The sequence below is a fragment of the Oncorhynchus kisutch genome, linkage group LG2 (genome assembly GCF_002021735.2).
Source record: "Oncorhynchus kisutch isolate 150728-3 linkage group LG2, Okis_V2, whole genome shotgun sequence".
Lineage (NCBI taxonomy): Eukaryota > Metazoa > Chordata > Actinopteri > Salmoniformes > Salmonidae > Oncorhynchus > Oncorhynchus kisutch.
In genome coordinates this window covers 27,167,179-27,188,903 of record NC_034175.2, presented here as the reverse complement: position 1 = coordinate 27,188,903, position 21,725 = coordinate 27,167,179, and the positions used below count along the sequence as shown (strand labels likewise).

General features: G+C 43.7%; 1 protein-coding gene across 2 annotated transcripts in view; it reads right to left on the bottom strand.

Annotated features, from left to right (window-relative positions):
- LOC109864514 (ER membrane protein complex subunit 2) overlaps positions 1 to 21,725 on the bottom strand; it is a 60,387-nt gene that overhangs the window by 6,863 nt on the left and 31,799 nt on the right. The window contains exons 5-10 of one of the 2 annotated variants that reach the window (XM_020452363.2): positions 21,409 to 21,466; positions 12,773 to 12,858; positions 12,357 to 12,416; positions 9,367 to 9,448; positions 8,981 to 9,091; positions 5,820 to 5,924 (exon numbers count right to left, since the gene is read on the bottom strand). In XM_020452363.2, coding sequence (XP_020307952.1) covers positions 5,820 to 5,924; positions 8,981 to 9,091; positions 9,367 to 9,448; positions 12,357 to 12,416; positions 12,773 to 12,858; positions 21,409 to 21,466 — 502 coding nt within the window. The remainder of the gene's footprint in view (positions 1 to 5,819; positions 5,925 to 8,980; positions 9,092 to 9,366; positions 9,449 to 12,356; positions 12,417 to 12,772; positions 12,859 to 21,408; positions 21,467 to 21,725) is intronic. The other variant, XM_020452366.2, reaches the window with a different exon arrangement.

Genomic DNA, 21,725 nt, shown 5'->3' with positions numbered 1-21,725 from the left:
AGTAAAACTAAATGCATGCTCGTCAACCGATCGCTGCCTGCAACTGCCCGCCCGTCCAGCATCACTACCCTGGACGGTTCTGACTTAGAATATGTGGACAACTACAAATACCTAGGTGTCTGGTTAGACTGTAAACTCTCCTTCCAGACTCACATTAAGCATCTCCAATCCAAAATTAAATCTAGAATTGGCTTCCTATGTCGCAACAAAGCATCCTTCACTCATGCTGCCAAACATACCCTCGTAAAACTGACCATCCTACCAATCTTCGACTTCAGCGATGTCATTTACAAAATAGCCTCCCATACCCTACTCAATAAATTGGATGCAGTCTATCACAGTGCCATCTGTTTTGTCACCAAAGCCCCATATACTACCCACCACTGCGACCTGTACGCGCTCGTTGGCTGGCCCTCGCTTCATATTCGTCGCCAAACCCACTGGCTCCAGGTCATCTACAAGACCTAGGTAAAGTCCCCCCTTATCTCTGCTCGCTGGTCACCATAGCAGCATCCACCTGTAGCACGCGCTCCAGCAGGTATCTCTCTCTGGTCACCCCCAAAACCAAGTGCTCTATTGGCCACCTCTCCTTCCAGTTCTCTGCTGCCAATGACTGGAAAGAACTACAAAAATCTCTGAAACTGGAAACACTTATCTCCCTCACTAGCTTTTAAGCACCAGCTGTCAGAGCAGCTCAGATTACTGCACCTGTACATAGCCCATCTATAATTTAGCCCAAACAACTACCTCTTCCCCTACTGTATTTATTTATTTAGCTCCTTTGCGCCCCATTATTTCTATTTCTACTTTGCACATTCTTCCACTGCAAATCTACCATTCCAGTGTTTTACTTGCTATATTGTATTTACCTCGCCACCATGGCCTTTTTTTTGCCTTTACCTACCTTATCGCACCTCATTTGCTCACATTGTTTATAGACTTATTTTTCTATTGTATTATTGACTGTATGTTTGTTTTACTCCATGTGTAACTCTGTGCTGTTGTATGTGTCGAACTGATGTGCTTTATCTTGGCCAGGTCGCAATTGTAAATGAGAACTTGTTCTCAACTTGCCTACCTGGTTAAATAAAGCTGAAATAAATAAAAAATACACAAGACACATTTCGCTTGAATGCATTCAGTTGTGCAACTGACTAGCATTCAACAGAAATGTGTCTTATGCATTTAAACCCAACCACTCAAATCAGAGAGGTGCAGAGGGCTGCCTTAATTGAAGTTCATGTCAACTCACGGGTCATTATTTTTGTTGTTTGGCAAGGATAGGTGATTTGGAAACTGCATAATCTGCTCTTTTTGATACTATGTCGGAAGTTTACATGCATGCCAAATGCCAAATACATTTTCATAATTCCTGACATTTACTCCTCATAAAAATTCTCTGTCTTAGGTCAGTTAGGATCACCACTTTATATTAAGAATGTGAAATGTCACAATAATAGTAGAGAGAATTATTTATTTCAGCTATTATTTCTTTCATCACATTCCCAGTGGGTCAGAAGTTTATACACTCAATTAGTATTTGGCAGCATTGAAGGTAGGCCTTGAAATACGTCTACAGATACACCTCCAATTGACTCAATTGTTGACAATAAGCCAATTAGAAGCTTGCAAAGCCATGGCATAATTTTCTGGAATTTTCCAAGCTGTTTAAAGGCACAGTCAACTTAGTGTATGTAAACTTCTGATCCACTGGAATTGTGATACAGTGAATTATAAAGTTAAATAAATATGTCTGTAGACAATTGTTGGACAAATTAAAACAAGTTTTAATGACTCCAACCTAAGTGTATGTAGACATCAAAACATCTGCTTGTGACTCTGTAGAATTTGCAAAAGTCACTTTCTGGCACTCACTTTCATTTCCCTGCCTCTGTGTCAATTCCAAGCTGCACTGTTCCATCAATCTTCATATACAATTTAACAATTGATACTATTATCACACAGACTATATTCAATTTAACATTGTCTTTAGGGTAACTATTATTATATGTGTGAAATTAGTTTAGCTATATACTGAAAAAATATATAAACGCAACATGCAACAATTTAAATGATTTTACAGTTCATATAAGGAAATCAGTCAATTGAAATACATAAATTAGGCCCTAATCTATGATTTCCACATGACTGGGCAGGGGAGCAGCCATGGGTGGGCCTGGGAGGGCATAGGCAAACCCACTTGGGAGCAAGACCCAGCCAATCAGAATGAGTATTTCAGTTTCATCAGCTGTATGGGTGGGTGGTCTTAAGACGATCCTGCAGGTGAAGAAGCCAGTGGAGGTCCTGGGCTGGCATAGTTACAAGTGCTCTGCAATTGTGAGGCCGGTTGGACGTACTGCCTAATTATCTTAAACGAAACGATGCTGGAGACGGCTTATGGTAGAGAAAATAACATTCAAATCTCTGGCAGCAGCTTTAGTGGACATTCCTGCAGTCAGCATTGACAACTACACGCTCCCTCAAAACTTCAGACATCTGTGGCATTGTGTTGTGTGACAAAACTGCACATTTTAGAGTGGCCTTTTATTCTCCCCAGCACAACGTGCACTTGTGTAATGATTGTACTGTTTAATCAGCTTCTTGATATGCAACACCTGTCAGGTGGATGGATCATCTTGGTAAAGGAGAAATGCTCATTAACAGGGATGTAAACACATTTGTGCCCAAAATTTGAGAGAAATAAGCTTTCAGGGATCTTTTATTTCAGCTTATGAAACCAACATTTTACGTTGCGTTTATATTTTTGTTCAGTATAGTTTTGAAGGGCCATCAGCTGTGCAGGCTGACTGGCAGTGAATGAAGGGCGGTGAATGATGGGCAGTGCCTATAACACAAATTCTGTTTGCAATATTAAGATTCTAACAACGACAGAGTAATTAAAAAAGTGATTTTGTTTTGAGTCATTATGACGCCATCAGGACTTCTCTCTCTGGGTCATTAACATGTCAAAGTAGGGACCTTGCTTTCAGTAATAACATTTTTAACGGCCTTGCCCCAGTCGCTTTGACCCCATTGTGACGTCTGCTCCCACAACACCGCTCACCTGTCGCCTTTTCTCGCACTGAGGTATGACAATCACCAGGTACAGCGGGTCATAAAAGCGGGAGGACTGACACGAGTAGCCCTTTAAAGCCCCCATCAATCAGTCAGCACAAGCACACAGCAGCCAGGCCAGCCCTGCGGAGGCCCACAATGTTCCACAGCGGCTCCCTTTCAAATAGCCCAGCACCCATTTAAAAAGGAGGGGAAAAAAGTCAAGTCAACCTTGCGCCCTGTCATTTTTCCTCTCACACGCAGGGTGGGGTCCCACTGCTCTGCTGCCCCTGCCATTACCAGGCAACTTAAAACAAACACAGCCCAACAGGTTGCTGGCCGGGCCCACCGGGAGCCTCTTCCTGTTCCCTGGATAAGGGTGTGGCTCTGGCTCTGTCAGAGTGGAGACCAAAAACACATGATATTTTCCCTTGTGCATTTGCTCAAACACCAAATAGAAATACTTAAAATGTTAATACACTTTCCACAGCCACGTTGTTGAGCTTAACATTATAACGTGTGCCTGATTGATTGACTAACAGTTAAGTGTTCTTGATTAATCAACACCCAAAGCGTTAGATACCCAACACCCCTACTACTACTACTAACAGAGCCATTCCGTGCCTCTGAGGTGGAAACCCTCCCAGCACTCCAGGAGGGAAAGACAGCGCTGAGTGTGTCAAGACGTGGGCTTTAGTGGCTCAGCGTGGTTCCACTCTCCCGATAGAGCCCGCACATGCAGAGCAAGGAACTGCTTATTGCATGTTTAACTGTCAACGCCTAAATAAGCAATGCATATCACCCCTTATGGCAGCAAAGAGTTATATTAAACACACATTTATGCTCAAGGTGCCATGGCAACAGCGTAAACCGGTTTAGTGATGCCATCTGAGCAGCTTTTCACTTTTTCCGCTCTTTCCCCACATATCCCCCTCGCTCTTTCCCACCCCTTTTCTCAGAAAGGTAGACCCATCATACCTCCCCGTGCCACCACTAGTCATCTTTGTTCCACTCAAATCATACATGATTAATCTGTGTGTGTATGTGTGTGTGGGGGGGTGGGGGGAATCGATAGCCCAGCAGCACACGTAAAGGCACAGTAACAAACAAAAAAAATCAGAGCAGGCCTTGTGGTCTTAAGTCAACACATTAGCTGAAATTTACCCAAACAGTAAGACACTGAATTGAAGCCCTGGGTCTAGGACCTTTAGGTGGACAGTCTGGAACCCCCAACACAATATATCCATTATTTATTTGATGGCAGGTCTAAAGAAACATTATGATATGGATAAAATGTATTTCAGAAGAACCGAATAGGAGTCGGCCTACTGGATGATGTTCTGATTTTATAATTGACAGTACGCATATGAAGTGGCTATGTTGGGCGTAAAAGTGATCATTTTAAAACAGGTCCTATACTCTAGATTTAGGGTTATTTGGCTAATTTAGTTGTGAATGATTCAAACCTTAGAATGTCTTAGAAATTAAAAACATATATGGGCTGCATGATGCAACAATAGGCTATTGACTATTTGAAAAATGTGCTAAAAAAAAAGCTTGCGCTCTGTTCCTTGCCTCAGGCTGCACACCCCGTTCTCTCATCAAGCAATCATATTTTACCTATCACTTCTACTCTCAATTTAATCTGGTCTTTACTAATATGTCAAATTGGTTTTGACCTAGAATGGCCCATTATCAAATGGGTAGAAGCAAAGGGGGGGGGGGGGCGAATGGAGGCCGCTTACCCGGAGTTAAATCCTGCCGGGTTGGCTACTCCAGTTCAATAGTGGAGCAGCTGAGAAATAGGCCTAAATATAGTAGCAGCTGGGATCCTCCTCATTTCAGTGACAACGATCAAAACTCTACTTTCACCCAGGATTGCATATAGAAATGTCTGGACTAAAAGAACATATTTCACTTCACGCATCACTGTTTGAGGAGCACACAGCCTCTCGCTGCGCGACAGGTAATACTCCGCCCAAACCCTGTATGCCATGGGCTCTCCAACCCGTTGTTCCTGCAGCTACCAAGTGTTTCATTTGGGAAACCAAGTGAAATCTGTTCGGGAACATCGATAGTAACATGTTTTCGCAACGAAACATATTTAATTAAACTGTTGACAGCTCCCATCTCTGCTCACTCGAGAAAGGAATGAAGGAGATAGGAGGAAATGGAAATGCACAGTGGTGGGATATTCTGTAGCTAAAGGTAATGTACCAGCCTATTGATAATAGGGGAAAAAATCTCTATTACTAGGCTATTCAAAATCAAATACAAATTCACTATAATTGTAGGCTAACTCTATAAGCTGCCCTGCACAATCAATTAATCAACAGCATCACCTAGGCCTATACGTTCTCTCCCAGACTCCTTAAAATTACATTTAAAAAAAAACACAAAAAAAAAACAGGTAACCAGTCCATCCAGTATGAATAATAATACAGTCCACACTCAAAGGCGACAACATCCACAACAACCATGTTTTTCACTCAGTTTCAGCCTGTTGTTAAACCAGGGCTGACTAACCTTGTTGTATAGGAACAGTTAAGTGGAAAAGGCAAGTGGAAAATGCGGCTCAGTCGCTATAGCATGGCGCTTGCAACACCAGGGTTGTGGGTTCGATCACCACGGGGGACCAGTACGAAAGAAAGTAGGAAAATGTGTGCACTCTACTGTAAATCGCTCTGAATAAGAGCATCTGCTAAATGACTAAAATGTAAATAGTGTAGCTTTCATAATTAAAGTAGACACATGGCGTGACTCACCTGATAGGCTCGGTTGATTTGATTGGTGGCCCAAGCAGCATACCTCACATTTGCCTTTTTCACCGTGGCGTTCACTTTGGGGCAGGCAGCAATGTGGCTTGCCGACTACACAGGGGAAGAAGAAGGGAGTGGAAAGCAAGGGAGAGAGGAAAGAAAGGTGCCGTCATATCAAAACAGCAATAAAAGCATAAATGAGATGAATGCGCAACCAACTCCGCCGTGGGCAGGACGAGAAAAAAATTGGCCCGACGACACGAAGAAAACTTTTACGGGAGAGGAAAAAGTGAGTGCTTTATTTAATGCCCCAGCTCCCCGAGTGCAGTGTCACTTAATGGGCCCTAATTTCTCCAACACCATTGATTGCCGGTGATGACAGGGCCCGGCATGTCTTCAGTGTGTCTTCAGAACCCGCGGTGCTGTGGCGAGCGAAGCGCGATGTGAATCATGCTCTCTGCCCGCCCCAGCTCCCCTCAGAACCACAAAACCCATGTATTTTCCATGCTACTGCCATCGTCTCCGAAGTGCAAACCCCACTAGGCTTAAAACGGGCAGCACTTCAAAGACGTCCCTGTGGACATGCTGAAACTTTAACTACACCCCAATCAACTTTGCCCCCCCCCCCCCTATTTCTATTTTTTACGATTTTGCTTCTGGATTTCTTCTTCATAACCGGCGTATGATGTCAGCTCTACCCCAGAATTATGTCGTCCTCCGTTAGGATCCCCGCTAGTGGAGTGACACAGCACTGACTAACACTAACTAGTGTTAGTGCTTCTACATCTGCATTGTACAACACTTTGTGACATCGGCTGATGTAAAAAAATTATTTAAAAAATGGCTTTATAAATACATTTGATTGATTGATTGAACCTTACAGTGATCACGGCTACCAACTACTCAGCTGTACCAGGTGCTCGGAACGACTAAACTGAACCAATCAAATAGCTCTTCGGTGAGGAGCTGCCCAACAGTGGTGTTCATGAAGCTTCACAGTCTCCCAGAATCAGATGAAATGGTCAAAGTCATCGCCTTGGCACAATCTCATGTCAGGAACGAACTTGCACTTGTCAAGGATTTCAACTTTGGACCTCGTGCACACTAACTTTTTTACAATCAAATTTAAATCTGAAACCCACGTTAGGCCAATATACAAGTGGCAGTGGATGACTTGACAGAGGAACATAAAGTCCTCTATTTAACTATGTATGCCTTTCCTATGCACTTCTCAGTAGTTGATATTCAGACTTACCTTATGCAGGTGCGTAACGGGCCTTGCAGGCGTGGCTCCCTTACGCGCGCTGAATACATTTAATTCAAACCACTGAAAACCCTCCCACTTGCTGGCCAACAGACATTCTCATGGAGTTTTCATTCAATAGGATTTTCAGTGCATTTATCTAAAGCCATCCCCTTTAATTTGACGTACCTTTAATCTGAATTTTCGACAGACTCACTAAAATATATGGAAAGAACGGTTCAGAATATTTGGGATCAATGAAAGAAAGCCTTGAAATACACACCTATTTCTCATTTTGAACACCAATTGCTAGATTTAAAAAAAATATTCTGATCTATATTATTTACGGTTAGGAAAGTATTTATGAATAAAAAAACAGGTTTGGAGAGCACAAACGATATTGGTGAATCAAAAATACAGTGGTTCGATTCATCCTGAAAGCTGACCTATTCAAATTGTTCAAGCCATAAAATATTGGAAGGTGAGAATAGTGTACAGTAGTGGCTGAACAGTAGTCAATAAGTCCACACTAAATCATGGAACTGGGATGAGAACAGTCCAGTTGTCGTGAACAGTGTGCCAGTCTCCAGGTTTAACCTGCTACATGTACTGTATGTATGGTCTACAGTTCGTAATGGTTCCAATAGGCTACATGTCCCAAATGATTGCACAACTTGTAATATGTTAGCCCGATATGATCCACTATTGCTAGCGATCCTCAGGAACAACCACACGAACGTGACAGAGTGAAGAAAGGTAAACTGACTAATGGAATGATGCAAAATGTAAGGAGAGGAACACTAACGTGACCATCGTAAATGTATGTGGGTATAACTGACAGTGGCATGGTGAAATAGACCTAGAACAATCGTCATTTATATTTACAATCCCCTTATCCAAATGGCTTATTTACCTAGTGCTTATCAAATCGCTCTTATCAAATGTGTAGAGAGAAAAGTGCATACAAAGATAATTCCATTCCGTTTAGGTGCTCTTAACAACAATAACTTGAGGTTAAGGGACCTGAAATTCTTAAATTGATGCTGCTTTTTATGCACGTTCTGTAGCTAGCTAGCACCTTGAAGACCTTCTTAGACTTACCTCTTTTTCCATTTACCCTGAAAGTAGTCTACGGGCCGGGAGAGACAGTCATTGACGGATTGAATTTGTTTAAATAACGTTAGCTCATTTGAACCCCATGGACTACTTTTAGAAACATAAAAGTTAGTCTAGAAAAGTGAAGATACCTCTTCAAAGACCATGAACGGATCCAGTGGTTGTGCCCCTTTCCGGGTATGAGATGTTTTGACTGCTTGAACCCCTGTGGCAGTAGAGAGAAAACACTGGAAGGCCTGTGTCGCTGCTTCTCTCTGCTCTGGCCATCCACCCACCCTTATTCCTGCACTCTACGTTTGTGTTCTTATGTCAGGACTCACTTACATATGATGCATTGGTGCTAACGGACAACTTCCTGTTTAAATAAATATGCAGATGAAAGGGGGGCATTTGGCGCAGACAAAATCAAAACGTTAACCTGGGCCGGGGCTGGGGGGCTGCCTGCGACTGACAGAACGCAGGAAGGAGGCAGTGGCCCTCTCTTCCCCGTTTTCTTACTGCCACTGCTCTTTATTTATTTGAGTCATTTTGGTCCTCAACATGAAAAAAGGTCCCGTACGAAAGCCTAGAGGGGTAAAATTACCAAAATAGAGCACTTGAAGGGGCAGACTTTTCCAAGCCAGGGGGGTTTACCCACTGGCTTTACCCACTGACCTATCTGAAAGCTGGGCTCTGTGGTCGCTACACAAAAGGCAGTAGCAGGCCTGCACATTTTGACAAACCACAGGAGAAAAAGGGATGAGTTGTTGCTCTTTCACCCCCCTCCCTCGCTCCTCTCATCATGCGACGGTTAGATGTGCGAACTCACCATATACAGACCGAACAAGGCCCTCATGTTCCTGTTGTTCAGCTTCAGAGCCTGGGCAAAATACTTTCTGGACAGCTCCAGGTTTTCCAGCCCCCCCTGGGTGTACTTCACCTGTGAGACAAGGCATTAAAATATGGGCATGAGGCATGTCAACCGGGGGGGGGGGGGGGTGGGTGTGCTTACGCAATGCCTACATGGCATCTGGATAAGCACGACATGACAAGCCATGTAAACATTTCGACATTCATGAGCGTGTATTCCCGTTGACGTTAAGTGCAGCGGCCCGCTCCTCCAGTGAGAGAGAGCATTCACGTAGAGGGCTGGGGAGGAAACATTATTCCATAGTTAGGCCGCTTGATGACGGACATGCAGAGAGTTATACCTACCTCAGCGTACTGCTCACAGTACAAGTGATTGTGAGGGTTGGTCATCATCAGCTCCTCCAGACAGAAGGCTGCTTTTCCATAGCTGTGGGAACAAGGGAACGATGAATAGATTGATGACTTAGAGCGATGGACAGTTCATCTTCCAGCTTTAAAATAGTACGGGGGGGAAAATGTGCTCCATTTCATCTGTGACGTAGTCTACCCATTCCAATCAGAGTGTACATTTGTTCTGCAGAAAGTGCTATTGCCGATTGGTTTACTGTACATTTTGGCAAGTTTGGATCTAGGAAGATGCATCCAACAAACTAAGTTTATTTTCACACTAAGGGGATCTGGTGGCCTACGTGGTGGAACATTGAAAAGGAGAGGAGCGGGGGGGGGGGGGGGGCTCAATCTGTCTGTCTGGCGATGTGTTTTTCACTCTGGTAATGTGTAGTTAAATACCTTCCTGAGGTCAGCGTTACAGTAGGAACTGGCACACTGTGCCCTACTTCAGATGAGATCACTTCTCAGCAGACTGCTGGAGCTGTTGACCTCACGCTAATCTGCAGCCATTCCACATCTTAAAACACACAGTTTCCCCTTCAGGGGACCCGTCCAAGGGAAGGCAAGTTTATCTCTCCAGCACACACAGTCAGAATTACACAGTCCACACACACTCAATTCCCACGCCTTGAAAGACTACATGAACTCAGAACACCAAAACAGGGCTATTAAACTAAATTGGACAAAACACAAAACCCAGCATTCAATTCTAGTGTAGAGAGACTGTACGTGATCCAGCATATGCTGTATCAGCGCTTGGCAATGTGCAGAAAAACCAAAAATGGTGCTTGTGGTGGCTGGGGGGGGGGGGATCATAAATGACACAAGATAAGGACGCTAATCTGTAGCCATTTCACTGCCACAGAGGGAGAAAGGGTCGGGGGAAGAAAAAAAAAAGCTCTGACGCAAGCTGGGTGTTTTTGGCGGGAACAGACAGGACCAAATGCTGCCTCGCACGACATGAAGAGACGATCGGGCCCATTTAGAGTCTGTTTAAAGGACTTCAAAAGAAAGAGAGCAGCATTAGAGTGGTGGGGAGAGCGAGAGAGAGAGCGAGAGAGATCGGGGTATTCGGAAGGTTGGGGGGCTGCTTACAATTACCACTTCCTCCCCATAAAGACTTTCAGATGTGCTCCTGCAGTGGCCCCGGGCCTGCAGCGGAGAGGAGAGGCAGCCTCCATCGGGAGGCAGAGGCCTGGCTGACTGCAGTACCGCACCTTCCAATCTCCAACCATCATCATCACCACCACTCAGCTCCAACTCGCTACACCTGGGTTCAGAGACCACGCTGCTACTTCGTGGTGGTTGCACTGTTACTATGACTCACACATATGCTTTGTTCTCTTTGAACACCAAACCAGGCAATGGTTGGATTTTGGTGCTACCAATTGTAATACCACAGTTTGACTGAGTTCCACCCCAAAGCTTTTTCCCAACCAGACTTGGGCAAACGGATCAAGATTCCTCCATTAGACTGTGCAAACTGACCACAGAAAGTCATCATGCTCCATTGGATGACCGGGCCAATCTGAACCGTTAGACAGTAGTTAAATAACGCCTAATTCAACAGCACTACAAGCTCAGATGATTCCCAATGAGTCGAAGCATCTCAACGGTTCAACGCAACAATAATAAAAAGGCACAATCTCAATAATGTCCGAATATCACTCAGCGGTATGAGGATGTCTTTTTTTTTTGTGTCTTTCTTTTTTAAAGTTTCCACTGCGTTAGGCTATTAATTACTGTCATAATGTTTGAACACTGATGCCTGTAGACATGTAACAATGGCAGGCCGTGAGTGATTTGTATATTTTTAGCTTGCGGGGCGCTACACACTGAGGGCGGAGCAGTTCATTGCTCTTCCTCTCTTCTCCATCAGCCTCTGTTTTTTCTGGCTCTGGAAACAAAGTGCCACCAACTTCTCCTGGGAATCTCTCTGCAGCCACTCTCCCTGCCTCTCGCTCTGTGGAAAAGAGAGGTGATAATGCCATGCTGTCCGGAAGAGAGGAGGGGGAAAAAAGGGAGTTTGTAACCCAAAATAAAGAAAAAGAGAGAAAAGAAATGGACACGCCTGTAGATAAGGGGCTCGGGGAGTGAATGGGGTGATATTACAAAAGTTTGGCTAAGCTGGGAGATAATCCGCTCACCCCTGGATGTCCTCCCTCTACTACAGCAATAAAGCCCCTCGGGACAAAAACGTGAAATATCCAATAAGCAGGCCTCTCACTGCGCTAAACATTCCTGCAGACACTGCCCTCTTGCCAGGGTGACCGCAGAGCCGGTGTGCTGCTCTCTCACACACACACACACACACAAACACACCTCCGTGAAAGACGTCTGCTTCCCTGACTCCTAAGCCCCCAAGACAATTAAGGAGGGATAAAAAATAAAAAGTGACAAAACCAAACAAACATTTCTCACAATGCTCTTGTCTTGGGAGCCTGACAATTACCCCTGGCAACAGAGATATCAGTAGGGGGTTGTCTTACCCCCATATGTATGAGCGGGGGGGGGCTTAGGGTCAAAATCCTATTACCCTCCTCTTCATGTGACAAACATAGACAGGGGCTCAATGCGGACCCCTGGCTGAGTTAGGCATTTCAACGCCCCTCTCCATTGTGCCCATCCTAATACATCCCCCCTCTGGGATCAAGCCGTCAGGTCAGCCACCGAGACTGGGAGAGAGGAGTTACTGCTTACAGACACTCCCCAGTCCGTCTCACCCCCCCTGAGTCTGATAGAAGCTGACAGGTATGATAAGGTGCTGCCTCCAGGTCTTGACACCAGGGAGTGCTGGCAAAGCACGAGAGCGAGAATGACCCACACCACTCAAACCTGGAACGGTCACAGGTTATTCCTCAGCACTGGAATAATACAGTCAGTCAAAATGTCACAAGTGATGTACATGAGGTAAGCTAATGTGATGGAAGAAATGCGATGGTTACTCGTGCTCGTTGATGTAGAGTTCCGACAACTCGTGCCACGCTTCCTGGTCTCCGACGAACCTGTAAAAAAACAGTGAGAAATTTAGGGAGTCTCCCGTTGAGGATGCAGTTCAGCAATGTTCACACCATGCTTTTTAGAACCCTGATTAGCAAGAGGATCATCAACAATAACCTCTCTAATATATAGTACAATAGATGAAATCTCCACGTTTCAAATCAATCATTATATAACTAGGCTAACAGACGGACAGGGCAGAGAGGCAGAGCTCCCAAGATGGAGTTGAGATGAGGGGGTCTCATGGACAGGTTGTGGCCCAGCCCGGATCAAATCGAATGCAAACCCCCTTTTAATTAAAAAGGCCAGGGGGGGTGCGTGTGAGGAGATCGTCCAAATCCCCTTGTAAAACACTACTCACTGCTCCAGATACTCGTTGAGCTCGCGGATGGCCTCGGCGCTCTTCCCCTGGGCCTTCAGAATCGAGATCTTCCTCTTCCTCGCCGCCTGTGGAGATCGGCATCAACAGAGGATTAGTAAGGTCTTAGCTCCTCAAGTGTTTGACCGAGGAGAGGGGGTCTCCTCAGAGCTCACACAAATAAAAGGGAGAGGAGAGAAAGGAGGAGGGGGGGGGGTATGTGTTAAATGAGTTTGGGAGTCTTGGAACTATGCTCAGGTGGAAGTTGGGGGGGGGGGGGGGGTATGAGATGTTGGTCAACGCTACCCCCCTCTCTGCTCCTGGCCCGAGCCCCTTGGGAATATGGACCATCAGTTCACAGAACGCCAAGTCGATGGAGAGTGGAGGACTGGCGTGGTGGGAATCGGGATTTTACATTTTCTCTACGGAATCATCAGCCAACAGCGTTGATGTGAAGTGGTGATTTTCAGTACCAAATCATTTCAGTTAAGAGATATCTTCATTTAGGAGAGATATTGACCGCATGAACCAGCCTTACTGAGCACTTCCCTGTTACAGTTCTTACACAGCAGTGAGAAGCCTCGCTACTTAAAATGCTGATGTCCCTACTATTATTGATATTGTTATGGGGCAACTTTAAAATTGATGTGCCAGCATCTCATAAGAGGTAATGGTTAGCTAGGCTATATCTGTGGAAAGAAGAACACAAATCATGAGTCGATGTTTGAGTCGGCGTGTGTGAGCTTAGTGTCTGAGATAAAGTGGTGAGTCATCCCCGTCTAAGTGGGGAAAACAGGGCCTTACCCCAAACTCGACGGCCAGCGCGTTCAGAACGAGCTTCTGAAGCCATGCTAACTTACATCAGCCTCCAATTGCCTTTTCTTTCATTTTGATGTTGAAGTGACCTTAAAGTGGATTAGATTCTCATCAATCTGAATCAGAAAGTATTACGCTCGCTCCTCTGACTTTTCCAGGCAGCGTTTGCGAGGGTGTGTGTGTACCTAACAGCGGGCTGCTGTTGCCATTAGAATGGTGCTGCCCTGCCTGCCACGGCCCATTTTATTTATGGACTGGCATTTGATTAAGTGGGGCTTCCTTTCTCCCACACTCATAACCAAAGCCATTGAGGGCTGTGCATGAGTCACGTCTGAGCCGCCATAAATCTGGGAATCCACTGACACCGCCGTCACAATAAATCCACTTATCCATCACCCTGAAACAGGGACCTGCACTACAGCCTGGCTATGGTGCTTACTTACACAACCACATCTAAAGTCAGCAATTTTTTATAAATATCTAGATTATTGTTGACCTGTATTATTGCTAGCATTTGTTCTAAAAATAAACACATACCATGTGAATTGCCGTTTGAGAGTGGTCCTCACACAATTAAACACAAGCTTCATCGAGAGAATATTATTCAAAAGGATGAATTTATAGGCGGGGGGGGGGGGGGGGGGGGGGGGGGGGGGGGTCGCACCAACTTCCTCTTCTCTCCCCCCTCTACCCATAAAACACATATCTCCTCAAAATATCAAACTATTCTACATGGACCATATTCTACTGGGGATTGATGCTATGTGAGATTAAGGAATTTTTACTCACTTCTAACCAAATTGCTAACATGTGTACTTTCCCCGTCTGATACCAAAAATCTGTCAGAACACCAACTTTCAGTGCGATTCTTGCAATTGTAGGCCTACCTCACACCCCTCTCTTTCCCCCTTCCTCTCTTCTCTCCCAGTTCTTCATTCCTGATAAGAACCACTTGGGGCTCACTCAGAACACATGGAAGTTGGTAGCCCTGAAGGAGTCACACAGAACTTTATTAAATGCGGAGCTCTTCCAAACCGCTCCTCCTCTTGCTCTCTCCCCCTCTCCAAACTAATGATCCAGAAGAACCTGGCAGCAGGGATAATCCCACCGTTGTCATGATTCTTTTTTAATTAGGGTTCTCGAGGAGCATTTAGAGCACTGGATTTTTTAAATCAACCCTGGCGCTAACTGAGAAGGACTCAGACTGTGAGGACAACGCTGGACACCTAGATAGCACGTTATAATAATGTTAAATAACATACAGAGGGAGAGATGGATGGGTCGAGATTGGAGGGAAAAGAGATGGAGAAGAATACAGAGAAAAATAAGGGGGGGGGCCATGAACGATGTTATGTGCCGCTGTTGTGAAATAGCAGGTATTAGGAGGTATTAACGCATTAAAAGCAACACTAAAACATTCAGAGTAAAACATTTGTTTACAGTAAAAAAATATATATAAGAAAAAAAAAAATGTTCCACAGATGTTTCAAATGCCTAAGAGCTTAGGGAGTTTTACTTGTATTACTTGGAATCAAAAGTATAATAAGGCATCCAGAAATCAAATACAGAAGCATTGTCTAAATAGTGCCTAAATCATATGGTTGCAAAGAGCCAATATTTTCAATTTCAACAGGATCTGGTTTCAGCTCCGTAGAAATCTGAGTGCATCTTTACCGCTGTAAAAAGTATCTTGTCCTACACTCGAATTGCATACAATTCCCATTCAACCTCAGTAAGGGATTCTTAGTGACCTCAATTACTTCTACACAACAATAACGATAAGATGAGGGTCGGAATTCCATTTAACAGATGAATCATCAGTGTCATTTGGACTAATTAATGAAGTTACCTTTTGTATGAAATTGTGGTAGACAGACACTAGGCTAGGCTCTAGCTTTTTAGCCAAAGTTCTTAAAGAAAAAAAGATGAGAAGCACAAAAATGCATTTACGCAAGCAGACGAGAAATTCTCCAGATCATTGCTGTAGGTATTGGAACACAATAAAACTATGGAAGGGCTAAGAGTTCGACACATTCTTTGGACACCGCCATGGCAAAGAAACCTTGAGCAATTTCTGTTGATTCAACAATTTTGGTTAATGGGTACCACATCTATTCCACAGCCTGTAATTACAACAGCTCAGTTTCCAATCTCCAGCTCGGCATGCTGGGATGCCTCACAAGTCCTTGCTGTGGTCGCCAATTTTCCGCCATTTCTTTGAGCTCCATCCACTCCCTCATTGTACAGAACATGTTAGAGAACATGCTGGACTGGGAGCAGTGGAGATCCTTCATTCAAAGACAGGTGACCTAAATGATGTCAGCCCCCGTCCACACCACACCCTCACCAGCCAAGAAGGGTTGGTGGGAAAAAAATCTGGTCTGGAAGACACCAGGGGACAGTGAGGACCTGTTTCCATTCCCGCCCTCAGGCTTAACCGAAAGAGCGTTGGTGTTACAGATGGCAACCACCCAGCCTTGAGATCAGGAAACGGACCGATCACATCCCCAGGACATCACCTGGGTGGTGCTCTGATTGGCTAGCGAGTACTTAGTACCCACCATTCCCACAAGGCACCTCCCATTTCCCATTGGAGAAGATCTCACAACCCAAAGAATGATTAGGGCAATGGATATTTGAACTAGTTTACCCATTAAATAACCTATTATGTGTCATAAGTAAAGCTTCTAGAAAGTCTTTGATAACGCAGAACCCGGTAGACTTTCAGCAAAGTCTACCTAAAACAGTGTCCTTTGCGAAGGCTGATTTTACGCTCTGCCTTTCCAAATTCAGATTAGGGAAACATTTTTGACGGTATACCAGGGTATTTGGAAATGGCTACAGGATTTATTAGACTTTTTTTTTATACATTTGAATATTTGCAGGTACTTTTTAAGTAAATACCTGCAGTCAACTTGTGTAATATGTTAGGGGGAAAAAAGATTGTGTTCTTCATTTCACCTGAAACATCCTTTTTATTATAGAGCTTACCGGTAGTCCACGGTCACATGGAGTTTACAAGCAGACGAGAGACCGGAGCCTTGTGAGTCACTCACCGTTGTGCAGCACACACCAGGTGATCTAGTTACAGGAATTCACAACTAAATGTTCGCTTGCTAGATATCTTATAATTATTAAGTTAACTGCCTAGAATGTGCTAAATGCTCTGCAGTTGTGCATGTGGTTTTCTAATTTCGTAGCTAGCTAGCTAGAGTGGCTTGCGAAAGCATTTACCCCCTTGGCATTTTTTCCTATTTTGTTGCTTACAACCTGTATTTTTGGGGGGTTTGTACCATTTGATTTACACAACATGCCTACTACCACTTTGAAGATGCAAAATATTTTTGGGGTGAAACAAACAAGAAATAAGACACAAAAAATGGAAAAATTGAGTGTGCATAACTATTCACCCCCTAAAAGTCAATACTTTGTAGAGCCACCTTTTGCAGCAATTACAGCTGCAAGTCCCTTGGGGTATGTCTCTATAAGCTTGGCACATCTAGCCACTACGATTTTTGCCCATTCTTCAAGGCAAAACTGCTCCAGCTCCTTCAAGTTGGATGGGTTCCGCTGGTGTACAGCAATCTATAAGTCATACCACAGATTCTCAATTGGATTGAGGTCTGGGCTTTGACGAGACCATTCCAAGACATTTAAATGTTTCCCCTTAAACCAGTCGAGTGTTGCTTGAGCAGTATGCTTAGGGTCATTGTCCTGCTGGAAGGTGAACCTCCATCCCAGTCTCAAAACCTTGGAAGACAAACAGGTTTCTCAAGAATTTCCCTGTATTTAGCGCCATCCATCATGCTTTCCATTCTGACCATTTTCCCAGTCCCTGCCGATGAAAAACATCCCCACAGCATGATGCTGCCACCACCATGCTTCACTGTGGGGATGGTGTTCTCGGGGTAATGAGAGGTGTTGGCTTTGTGCCAGACATAGCGTTTTCCTTGATGCCCAAAAAGCTTAATTTTACCAGAGTACCTTCTTCCATATATTTGGGGAGACTCCCACATGCCTTTTGGCGAACACCAAACGTGTTTGCAAATTTTTTTCCTTTAAGCAATGTTTTTTTTCTGGCCACTCTTCCGTAAAGCCCAGCACTGTGGAGTGTGTCGTTTAAAAGTGGTCCTTTGGACAGATACTCCCATTTCCGCTGTGGAGCTTTGTAGCTCCTTCGAGGTTATCTTTGGTCTCTTTTTTGCCCCTCTGATTAAATGCCCTCCTTGATTGGTCCGTGAGTTTTGGTGGACGGCCCTCTCTTGGCATGTTTGTTGTGGTGCCATATTCTTTCCATTTTTTAAATAATGGATTTAATGGTGCTCCGTGGAATATTCAGAGTTCCTGATATATATATATATTTTTTTATTTTTTGGGATATTTTGAAACTTTATTTTTTCCATTTTACTTCACCAATTTGGACTATTTTGTGTATGTCCATTACATGAAATCCAAATAAATCTCTTTAATATCACAGGTTGTAATGCAACAAAATAGGAAAAACTCCAAGGGGGATGAATACTTTTGCAAGGCACTGTATCTAGCTAAGTGGTTAGCTTCTTCCAAAATCAAGCTTCGCCTGTTAACAGCAGAGAATCCCTTCCTGGATCATGAGCTTTGCTGTCTAATATTTTTTTTGTGAGTGCAGCAAACTGTGAGTAGCAGTTTTTTGTTACTTCTATACTTTACTTTTATATTTTAGGTCAGAGACTGTATAAAAATGTTTGCAATGTGCTGGTTAGCATTTAGTTATTATTCTCTATGAGATTTTACATGTAGTTATTAGCATGGCTAACCTTCGGATTGTAAGGCACAAGGTCGGTATAAAAAAGGTATGACAATTTGGATACATTCCAAACCTAATTTTAATAATTTTCTTCATTTCCTACACAAATGTGTTGTCATTTACACACTGTGTCACATTGAGACATAAGTGGCATTGTGTTGTGTGACAAAACTGCACATTGTAGAGTGGCGTTTTATTGTAATGATCATGCTGTTTAATCAGATTTTTTGATATGCCACACCTGTCAGGTTGATGTATTATCTAGGCAAAGGAGAAATGCTCACTAACAGGGATGTCAACACATTGGAAAGAAATAAGCTTTTTGTGTGTATGGAACATTTCTGGGACCTTTTATTTCAGCTCATGAAACCAGCAATTTACATGTCGCGTTTATATTTTCGTTAAGTATATTTATTGCTGAGGTTGTGGAAGTGCCTACACTGGCAACTTGACGACCAAAAGCAGTTGCTCTGGAGGCATCATGGCCTATACAAACTAACTTGCGCTCCCCTTCCCACCACCTGTCTTGTCTTCCATGACAGAGTATTCAATGTGCTTATAATTGAAATAGGACATGGTGGATCTAACCTGTGTAAAACATGTTAATAGAAGAATGAACAGTGTGACTGGTTTTGTCCCAACAGAAACAGAGAGTAAAATAAAGAATGACGGTAAATGACAAAGTGAAGAAGGTGTAAAGGGGTCTGAACGAGGGGGGAACAGACAGTTACACGCCAGGGAACCGATAGAGATGAGGGGGGCAATTCTTCCACACCAGAAAGATGGGGAGGCGACTGCATCAGAGCATACGCAAGTTTATTGATTTTGTCAGCAAGGCCTCCGTTTGTTTGAAACAGACAGTCGGTGAGGTGCAGAATCCTCACATGGTGTCCAAAGGACAAATGTTTATGCTTCGTCTCTCACACTTTGCCAGCCAAGAGAAAATGTTTAATATATCTAAGCAAGTCCATGTGTCGGGGCAACGCAGAAGCTTGTTGAACGTCTACAGGAGGACTGCCAAAACAAATGAAGGTCATGGTTTCTTTTGAAAACCCTTTAAAACATGTATTTTCTTGCGTGGCCACATGTCTCTATGGAAACAATTAACAGCAGGTACAATGTGTTTTGGGTTGGTGGTCAGGGATTGGCAGAACACTGGATAGACATGGTCCTGCAAGTCATTCAGCTGAAATTCAATATAAATTGAGAGAAGACTGTATGGAACTTAAGGCAACAATTGTGTCTATCTAAAGGCTATACCCATTTATAATCTGACGGACTCAAATGGTTAACTGCTGTGTAAGCCAGAGCGTTGCATTTGTTGGAATTGTTTTGTGGGAAAATCAGTTTTGCTACATCATGATGATAATGCAGACTAATTGGCAGATACAGTTATACATATGACACACAAAAGACAACATATGGATAGAACTGATACAGCAAGTGGCGATCAAGATAGTGGAAAAGTAGCAGCCTTGTCAGAGCCAAAATGCTCTACAAATCTCACAGTGCATTGTGCATTTTAGTCAAAAGGCTATAGCCTATTATTGAACATGGTCCTCCAGTAATGAAGCAGCTAATAAAACGGCATTTTCAAAATTCAATTTGCGGAAAACCCCGTTCTGAACAGCACACCTAATGTGAGCGGTTCCACATGTGACAGATGAATATCTCAGTTAGAAACATAGAACGAGGGGGACTCTAATAGCAACAACTAGGATGGTCTCTGGCTTCTGGACAACAGAAGAAAGTTATGAAAACCAATAGAACAGGAGAGAAATGCTGGTTAATGGCATGAGGAAGTCAATAATTGCTACTAGGCTACTTTGAAGCAAGGTAAGACATGCCTCATTATTTGAAGTAAACCGTTCAGGTTTCAAACAATTATACTGCCTCATGCTTACATTGCAAAATGGTGGGTGACAGGGATGATAACCTGTCTACCGTTGACTAGAACCTATGCACTCAAATGACGAAAGGGAGGCGCGTTTTAATTATGAGTTGAGATAGAAACAAATATTAGCTCTTTTTAATCATAGCCATCAAAATAAAATTGTAGCCGAAGGCTTACAAAAGCATGTTTCACTCAAGCTCCCGCAGTCTCAGTGCATAATTAAACGTTTATCCACGTTTCTCCAAACACCAAATTTTGAAGTTGCCCCAAACATTGCCTTTGACACCTTGGGTTGATCCTGCTGTTCTGTATTGTTCCATTTCTTCAAATGCCAAATTTAGAAGGATTAAGTTTAGGCACTCATTCCCAAATGGTACAGGTATGGGTTAAAACGAAACCAAAATAATAATAATTAAGTGTCCACCACTGGGATAGAACACAGAACCTTCTGATCCAGAGTCATGGGATTAGGCACACCCCCCAACCCCATCCACAACACCCTAGCAAAACCAAAATATGCGCTCACTGTTGCCCCAAGGACATGGATAGACGTCCAATTTCGAAGTCAAACTTGAACGATCTCCCTGGTTTCACTCCAGTACCAGCTCTTTGAGGAGCTACTCTCGTTTTACAGGTGATTGGCTATTCCGCTCCTCAAACAAGGTAATGTATGCTGTGCGCGTGTGATAAAAAATGTACATGATGACTAACAAAAAAATACACAAGCGCCAATTTAATACCACTAAATGATGAAAATGTACTCGGACTGATGGGCACTTTCACGACAGTAATGGAGGATGTAATACAGGAGCACAGTCCTGCTCACCCCAGAAGGGGTCTAAGAACTACCTATATATATCACCGTCTTCAAAGAGCAGGCATTTAGTTTAGCCTTAGTTCCCCCCAACATGTCCAACACTGCCTAAGACCATGACCCCCCCCCCCCCCCCCCAAACACTTGTCATTTGTGTGGGTGAGAGCCTGATCAGCAATGTAGTTGAGGTCAAAAAGGCCAAGGGGAGTTTAACTAAGCAAACTCGCACCACTAATACAAATACTTTACAGCAGATTCAAAAGCTGTCCAAAAAGTTTGGACAACAACTGTAACTAAATAAGAATAAGTGTGTGTTGTTTCTCACTTACTGTATTGGTGGGATCGTCTTGCAGTATTGAATCATACTGCTTGCTGGCATCCTCGTACCTTCAAAAAAGGCAGAAAAAAAAGGACTCACCAGTCAAGACAAATTAGGTGGTGGGGAAATCAAACAGAGTTCAAGGCAATCAAGTTTCTGTACACAATGCAGCCGGTCTCTATGGTTACACTGTGAACCCTTGCCAAAATCAGCAGTGACCTAAAAGAGGAAATAAACAGTCATTACGGTTGCTGCTCAAATAGCTTGCGTTGTGAGAGGCTTACGCCACTTAACAATGAGTTAAGAAACCAGTACATAAGAGTAGGG